At 33.5% G+C, this 9430-nt stretch overlaps 1 protein-coding gene across 1 annotated transcript in view; it reads left to right on the top strand.

Moving 5' to 3' along the window:
- The first annotated feature begins 692 nt into the window (after positions 1 to 692).
- Positions 693 to 9430, top strand: part of LOC116349841 — a 16172-nt gene continuing 7434 nt past the window's right edge. The window contains exons 1-3 of the mRNA XM_031781442.1: positions 693 to 765; positions 816 to 993; positions 4400 to 4536. Of these exons, the coding sequence (XP_031637302.1) occupies positions 693 to 765; positions 816 to 993; positions 4400 to 4536 (388 nt within the window). The remainder of the gene's footprint in view (positions 766 to 815; positions 994 to 4399; positions 4537 to 9430) is intronic.

Raw genomic sequence — 9430 nt, 5'->3', positions numbered from 1 at the left:
TAGAAATGTTATCTAAAACGGGTCGACCTTTATGTGTTTGTATATATTGGTACCGCTTTGCAGCGGTATACGCGTATTCAAGCATACTTTCCGCTGAGTAATTGAAATATAATATTTATTTTTTCACATAATTCGTCACGACATTAGTTTTTTATCTTTTTTATTCACATTTCACATTGTTTTTTTTATATTTATATAATAAATAAATCCCGTACAAAATTCAATACAATAACAGTCAAGTGTAGTTTTGTTAATAGGGATTGATAAGTTTCTCGCGTGGTCCACCTGTCAAATCGCTGTCGTCGACTTGTTCGACGGATTTGTACTGGGTGAAATTCCGAGTACTTCTTGTTGGGACTCGGTCGAACATCGGTCGGGCGTCGGGTTTGGGAAACTTTCATACACAAAACCGATCGGAATTATTTGGTTAGAATACCGCCACTGCTTAGAATTAAAAAAGTGGATCAACGAATAAAAAATCTTACATCATATCAAAATTGCAAAGCATTGGTTTATTGACTAAAATGTACTGGATGTTACAATTTAACGTATACGCCACAAATGGTAATTAAATACTAAATGACATGCCAAACTTCAGATAATTTTTTTTTCAAATTTATTCGAAAAATCAATTTACACTATTTCTCTCCTAAATATTTCATTGAATTTAGTACCAATTTCAATTAAAAGCCATGAGGTTAACCACGTTTAATAAAGACAACTCTGAATTAAATAGATTCTTGCTTAATTATTCCCTTTATGCACGTAAACTTTGGAAAAAAAAGTTTCAATTTTACAATCTTCTTTGAATTCAGATCCAAAAGTAGTCATTATTGATGAGGAAGGTTCCGCATTACAAGATAAATATTATGAGGTCGATTCAACGTTGCAATTATCGTGCATTGTTCGAAATGTGAAAATGATGTCGAGTGCGGTTTTTTGGAGTCATGGAGAGCGAATTCTAAACTATGATGTGGAAAGAGGCGGAATTAGGTAAGAAATTTGTTCCTTTTTTATTTATATTTTTCGTTTCTTTTTTTATCATTAAACGAGTTTGGACATAAGGAAGGAAACAAAGTGAAGTTATTTCAATCACAACAAGAAGCAACGAAAACGCCAAAGGGAATATAAAACGAAATGGCATTCATTCATGCGCAACTGGAGCGATTTTATCGTGTCGGAAACATCACGTCCAAATTTAATGCTCTGCAATTTGTTTACATTTTTGTGTGTATATGTGTATGTGCATTTTACATACTACTGTTAAAATGAATATACACTGTGAAATGACAACGAAAAAACTCAAAAAAACCTTTTTAATGTAATTATGTCGCATGTAATTAAATTAAAAAAATATACAAAGAAAACGACGTTTTGCAAACATTTATTTAAGTTGTCAAAGTCAATAGAAAATTTGTAATTTATGGAATTCGTTAAATAGCATGGAGGTGTCACGTTTACCAGATTCAGTTTGTGAGGCTTGTCACATTGTTTCAACTATAATGATCGTATTTGCCACTTGTTCTTCTTGTTTTCCTTTTCTTGGTGGAAATAAATGCGTTTGTCTTGCTATACAGCCGATTCAATACGTTTCGAATTTGCGATTCAGAATATAAAATGAATCGTGTATTATTCCCATTGCTCGGTACAAAGAATGTTATCATCTTAATGCCATTGTATCTTCACTTTGATTCTTATCATCGTTAATTGAATTCAATTGTTAGCTTAGATGAATGTGATTATTATGCGGTGCTTGTCAATTTGGCACTTCCATCAAATCACTTGATTTGCTACAAAAAACTTTGTTTTGTTTGTTCAAAAAAAGGCGAATTTATTTTAAAGGACAATCATTGAATCCGTAAGCACTTAAATTACACTGTTCGCCCAGGGTTTTTGCACCGTGCGTCAGTTACGAAAACACAAAATAGAATACAGAGCGAGATGCGAAGAAATACAAGTACGTATGTACCGTGTATACGCTTCATGCTTTGCGTCCATTAACGTCTTATTCTTTGCAGGCTGTGTGTTTTGTATGATTTCAGCAGGCACAGCTATTTATAGTGCGATAGCTATGCTCTGCCTAAGTTCAAGATATTTGACACATTGCATACTGCATTGAAATCGGTACCTGCTGCAGTACCAGTGTGTGTTCGTTACGCGGCAATAGCGATAAAAAACTTTAGGCACAGCATAGCTATTGCATTAGAAATAGCAGTGCCTGCTGAAACCATACAAAACACACAGCCTTATTCTTTGCTCCCCTTTTCATCTATTTGCATTAATATTGCTACATAGAATTCCGATTTCGTGTTTTCGTAACTGACGAACGGTGCAAATATCCAGAACGAACAGTAGAATTTGAGTGCTTGGGTCATTCTATATAATTCAGAAGAAAAACTACCATGGAGATTGACTGATTGATTTGGGTTTAAATTTATCGAGAGAAATAAATTGATTTCCGTAGTGTTAAATTAGCCGGAAGCATCGAATTGTAATTAGAAGTAAATAACTAGAGCAACTCAATCAATATAAATCAAGTCATGAAACTGAGATGCAACAAACCAATCATCGGCCACACCCTCCGGTTAACTAACCAGCACTTAAAAAACAAAAGGTACATTTCTCCGCTACTAATTGGTTCACTTCATTGAGGTTCGTCTGTTTTAGGTTTATCTTTTGGTTGCAGCTGGACAACTAAAAATGTTTCGCGATACCATAACAGAATGCGAGAGTCGAAGAACAAACGCTTTACACACAATAAATGTACAATTCTCACAACATAAACCCGCATCGCATTTTTACTCATTCTAAATGGACATGAAAATATTGCAGGACATAGAGACATGGAAAAATTCTTATGTTCACTTTATCGTATCCGCTACAACAATTGTCGTGTCCACTTCTTGTTGTTCGTGCTTTTTACTTTTATTTTTGCTCCTTTTCCTTTAGTTTCCAAAATCATGCTGCTCGTAAATGCATAGCATGAACTTTTGTTCGCCATTCGTTTTATTTTCAACGGGTTTTATTGTAGATAAAAATGTGAGCGCGTCTTTTTTCTATGACATAGAATGAACCATATAAAGAGCAGGAGAGTGAGATGAGAAAAATCCAGAAAAAAATGAAAGCGACAAAGTGGTGCACAGTGCTATCTAATACCATCGTGCATGAAAGAAAAATCGACCGTTACTACGGAAAACACGTTTCCTCATACACACACACAAACACAAAAATGATGAAAAATAGAATATTCAGAATAAAAATGAAGTTTTAAGAATAGTAAAATGTAAAAAAAAACCACATACAGTGTCTCTCTTTTGTGAGCTTGTTCATAAGTCTGACATAGATTCGAATTAATGAGAGCAAGACCATGTTCTTTCACAGTCCTTTTCAACAATAGAAAAAATACAATTGCATGAAAGTGAATAAACGGGCACAAACAAGTACTACATCCTGACAAAAGAATCGGCCAAATCAATGGCAAAAGACGAAAGCTTAAAAAGCACACACAGAGTGAGAAAGCATTGCAGAAACGTTGAGATCCAACACATACACACACAAGCAAGCGTTACAGTAGGTTGCAAAAAGAGCACTGTAAAGAGATGTAGAAGAGTTTGAAGGAAAATGTCCGAAGTCTTTTGAAGACAGCAGACACGAGAATAAATAATTATTATACAAGAACGATCTGTCGTTGTCTTGAGCGTTAACAAAAACAAATGAATGCTTCCAAAAAGCTAATACATTCTCGAAATTGAACATGAAAAATACAATCGAGTGTATTTGTGTATGTCCTGATCTAAAAAAAGGAAAAAGAGAAATAAACTAAAGTGTCACATCAAGTCACAACATTCTCATATATAAAAATGGAAAACATTTACATTTCTATGTTTATTTCTACTTTTTGGTTTGAATTAAGTGTGTGACTTTCCCCTTTTGATCCAATAAATTTCTTCTCTATTCGCTCGAGGCCGTCGCAGTGCGCAGACCGAAATAAATTAGACACAACCAGTTATGAATGGTGTGAAAAAAACAAACTCAAAATCCTGCAGTTGGACCATTTAAATCTTACAAACAACTTCATGCTTATGCTTAATAGGCCCAGTGTTCTAAATCCATTTTTGTTTAAATTTTGGATGCATATTCTTTCGAAAGGAGTAGAACTTAATCAGATTTATACAAAACAGATTTAATCTGTTTGAATTTTCCTCGTTGCCCAAATATCGCTATTAAATCATCTTTCAATTTATTTTATGATATGAAATACCAACGTTACTTGTAAGCCATTCTTAAACATGCTTATATTATTCAACTGCAAAATAGTTGGGAAAATCGCTTAATAAACAAAAACGTAATTATTTATTTTTTTCTCTACCCGTTTCTTTTTTATATTTTTTGATTGCAGTGTTAAGACGGAAATCTTGGATAAGGGTGCTAATTCATCACTACTCATTGCCAAGATAAATAAAATGGATACGGGCAATTATACGTGCTCCATCAATGCAACACATGAATATACAGTGTCAGTGCATGTTCTGAATGGTAAGCTAATTCGATAAAACGCTTTTGTATTTATTTGTTTATGACCATTTTGCATGCATATGTTGTCAACACATTGTTATGTTTTTTTTTTCTAAATGCCTACCTATACGTCGACACTCTCAGTCGTTACAATCGCATTGCGTTCACCGACGTTTAATTGTGGGAATAAAAATAAATTTGGCTTCATATTCATTTATCTACGCTAGATCCCGTATAGGAAACAACATTAACATCAATTGTTGTAGTTTTTATTTTGTAACAGTAAAAACAACAGTAGAAAGATGTATACAAAACAACACCCAAATGAATAAACACATGTGGTGACAAAAAATAACTTTTTATGAAGAACATAGAGAAAAAAGCGAATATAAGTTATGAATTCGTTGTCTTATTCATCCCTCTTGTTTGCACGCGCACGAATACGAAAATACTATGCGAAACGTGAACATTATCGTTCATCGTGTAGAGAGAGCATCCAAAATAACATAATAGCATTGTGCTGTCGTGCATACATTTTTAAGCGATTCTCACTATAGCAAATCTAAAAGAGTTATCATAATTCGTTATTCCGTGTTATGTTACACCATCTTCAATATTCAGGCAGCGAAAAACAATGCAAAAAAGTTTTAAAAAATTGCATACAATGCGAGATTTAATGAAATTTCACTAGTTCTTATTATGTTTCGACCTCTTTTTTGCTGCTTGTTTCCCATTGTCTAAGTTTTATAAGCGAAACTCAACATCACATGAAGTTCCAATTCTTTGAAATACAGGGTGTTACAGAAAAAAATCTTGTTTGCTTATTTTCATATTTATATAATCTTTTTGTTTATACTTTTCCGCACTCACCGAGTGTGTAAGGTAAAGTATTGGAATCGATCGAAAAACTAACACCTCCCAAAAAGAGAACACGAATCTACCATTTATTCGATATAGTAATGTTTGTGCGTGGATAATTGAGGGTTGCCAGGCATAGGTTCTGAGCAACTTTGGTTGATAGAGTAAATTTTCATATCTGAAGCTATGCCCATGAGGAAAGTTCAATTTTTTTCTCAAAATGTGTATGTGTACATAAACACTCAATACAAACAAATATGTTTTCGGAGGTTTTTGGGTACGAGAAAATCTAACCTGACGTTAGTTTTGCGGAAACGTATAATTTTCGGATTTTTCTATGGAAGTGGATCTTTGCATGCTTTTATGAAGTGTGACGTGAAACTTTGGATGTGTTATTTTTCATAAATTTCAACGAATATTTGTGGTATCTCCTATAAAAAGAATTTCGATTCTGGATATGAGGGGTAGGTACCTCTAATATGCATTGAAATTTCGAGAAACTTTCAGGATATTTTTTTTTTGTGAGTTAAATTACCTATACAAAGTTGCACATCATTACGATATCACATAGGCATGGCTCCCATTCAAAAGTTCACATTTTTAGTAATTTTTGTATGAGAAGCCAAAGGATGAACACCAGTTTCCAGTATACTTAGTTTCATTTAATATGTATTTAGTTTATTTCAATGTATTTTTTATGGCACTGTTAATGTATTCTTTACAACGGATTTCATCCATATAAAAATGTATTGCCAATACTTTTAATAGGAAAGAATCGACATGCACATTAAAAAAAATTCACACATATTCCTCTAGTAGCTTTTAGTACGCTCTGATTTTGTATAGTAAAAATTCGTAACCACTAAGTGCAGAATTTCAATACGTACAGACACACAGAACCGGAGCTAATGAGCTCCTGTGTATTAGTCATATAGTTCGTCAGAGCCATAGGATTTCATATTACTTCGCAGAATTTAAAATTAAAATTTTTATCCAAAAATCGAATCACTCCAATGAGAAAATGTGTGTCGAAAATTATTTATATCGTATAACTAACGTCAAATTCAGTTTTCTCGTGAATTCAAATTTACAGCAAAAGATATTTGGTGCGGAAAAGTTCATCTTACGGATGTAAGACATTTTATTATCATTTGTTGTAAAAAAGAGTTGGAAAAAACTTTAATTTTCACCGGCACAAGATGAGATTTTTCTTCATAAGCAATTGTTGTCACCGTGTTAAGTTAAAATGCACATTCGTGATTTTAGCATGTATTTCAAAACTTCTGTTGCATTGACATCAATTTTCACAGATCGGATTCCATAGCCAATTTGAGAGTTGACACAACCAGATTCTCTGCATAAGAATGAAACATCCATCTGTGTATATATAAACATTAGGGTGGATGAATTTTTCTCGATTTGGCTCTACAGCCCAGAGTAGTTGTATAAGCATGAGCTGATTCCAAAACAGCCATTTTTTGATGGGGTTATATGTCATATAGGGTGGCGACTTGAACGAGAGTGAAGAGAACTTTTTCAAAAAGAAATCGAAAAAAATGTGATTTTTAGAAATAACAATTTTGGTTGGTTTTTTACATTTCTACGCTCAAATTGATCTTATCTCATCAATTAAGACCATTTTAGTCTTTATAAACCTTCAAATGCCCAAATTATACAGATTTACTAATCCAGGTAACATCTTTTAAAAATTCTTGAAAACCAGCTAAATTAATAACTTTCACTAGTCAACCAATTTGAATTTTTAGTAGTGACCATACTCTTTTAAAGCCAATACGACTTCAGTAACGCGTATTAGAACAATTCACGATTCGTGTACACTCGGCACATCATCGCTACTTTACGGAATATCAGCCGTTGAGTTCACTCCGAACTGTCGTGCATCTAATGCATCAAAGAAAGTTCGCACAAAAGAGAATGAAAAATGTACATATGGCTACTTGATGTTTTTTTTACCATGTTGCAGTGAATTCTACTGCTGATATTCGCCTAAGCAGCGAAGATGTGCCGAGTGTACATGAATCGTGAATCCTGCTAATACGGGTTACTAAAATCATACTCAGTTAGATCCCAGCATATCGGAGTTTTTTTAAATGGAATTAAATTGAAAGAAAATGGTCAATATTGACCATGGCCTGGAAATGCCTATGTAATTTACATATAAACGAGTGAGACTCAAACACGTTCTTTTTTTTCCATCAAATATACCAGTGGCGCCACCAATTTTACATATAAGCGCATACAAAATTTTCAATATGGCTGCGCCCATGAGAGAGAAAATTTCGTCTCATTCATTTCCGCCCCATGATATTGACCAAAGACAGTATGAGATAAATCAACACTGAGGTCACATTACGGATGATATTTTTAATTCCAAAACTGCTTTGTAATGCTGAAGTCCATAGCGATCCAATGCCATAATAAACACTTGAAACGATCTCGTGGTATAAAAATGATGGTGGTGTATATTCCAAACTTCGACTAAAAAAAGACCATTTTCTTCATTTTTCTTCATATCCGATATTCTTTGGAATGGTGATTTTATTGACAAATTTACCCTTCTACCGTTAAAAGAAATCAATGTATATAAATTTAACGCCATACAGTTCAACTCCGTAATTACAATCAAGCTCTTTGTTTGTTACAGTACAAGGATAAAAAATCCAAAAGGCCACATTGAAACACTATCAGAAAACCTCTTTTAGATTTCAAATCATCACAAAACATTGCAAATCTTCAGGAATTTCTCCAAATATATGATCTAGGTAGATTTTGAGTCATTCAAGTGAAAATATAGGATGTCTCTAGAACAAACTTTCCATTTTTGACTCAATATTGACAATTTTCTTTCAACCGGTAAATACCGGTTTTTAAATTAAAAAAAACTTGGACGTGCAGACCCCAGAACGAAGGAAAACTCTGCAACTGACCCCCGCACAGAAATCAGCATGGCTCATTAATCTGTGGACACAGCCCTATCAAGCTATGATATCCGTTGCTATGGTCGTTACTCGAATTTTTTGACTATTGAAATTCTTTAAATTTTCTGGTTTTCAACGATGTTTAAAAGATGTTACCTGGATTAGTAAATCTGTATAATTTGGCCATTTGAAGGTTTATAAAGACTAAAATGGTCTTAATTGATGAAATAAGATCAATTTGAGCGTAGAAATGTAAAAATCCAACCAAAATTGTTATTACCAAAAATCACATTTTTTCGATATTTTTTGAAAAAGTTCTTTTCACTCTCGTTCAAGTCGCCACCCTATATGACATATAACCCCATCAAAAAATGGCTGTTTTGGAATCAGCTCATGCTTATACAACTACTCTGGGCTGTAGGCTTTGATACTTGAATTTTTTCGAAAAAGTCATCCACCCTAATAAACATATATTTCACGAGGTATTCCAGAATGCTATTTTCCAAACCAGATTCTCACAAAGATAATCCTGAATTAATAATAAAATGGTTCTTTCTCAAAAAAAATTGTCCGATTTAATTCCAGTCAAAATCTCTTATTTTCCATTCTAACCAGTTTCAAAGCAAGTGAAAAAAATTGAAGTAAAAAAGACGATCCATGTTGAAAATCTTGTGAACGCATCCAAATGCTTTTCATTTCACAAAAATGGCAATTTTTCTGTAAAGCTCGTGATGTCGCTGTGCTCTGTTAATTTTGTGTGCTTTTTCTCCTATAAAAGAAATAAGAATAAAGTTGTTTATGCTATTGTGTTTTAGTTGAGATTGTGTACTAAAATGAAACAACGCAACATTTACAATAATGCAATAACATCATGGATAAAATCGGAGATGAGCAAGGACAAAGTGAGCGAGAGAAAGCGATGAACATGACCAACTTTATTTCGGGGTGGCAATTCAAAATAAAATGCTTTTTTTATATACTTTGTTGTTCAACAAACCGCAAACACAACCGAATATATATTGAGCAGCAAAACAAACACACATCCACAGAAGAACACATATACAGATAGATAGAGAGAGAGAGAGAGAGAGAGAGAGAGAGAGAGAGAGAGAGAGAGA

Source organism: Contarinia nasturtii, unplaced genomic scaffold (genome assembly GCF_009176525.2).
Source record: "Contarinia nasturtii isolate CC-2019 unplaced genomic scaffold, AAFC_CNas_1.1 Cnas_scaffold_3175, whole genome shotgun sequence".
Taxonomy (NCBI): Eukaryota; Metazoa; Arthropoda; class Insecta; order Diptera; family Cecidomyiidae; genus Contarinia; species Contarinia nasturtii.
Note: the sequence above shows the minus strand (reverse complement) of the source record. Positions and strands in the feature narration are given on the sequence as shown.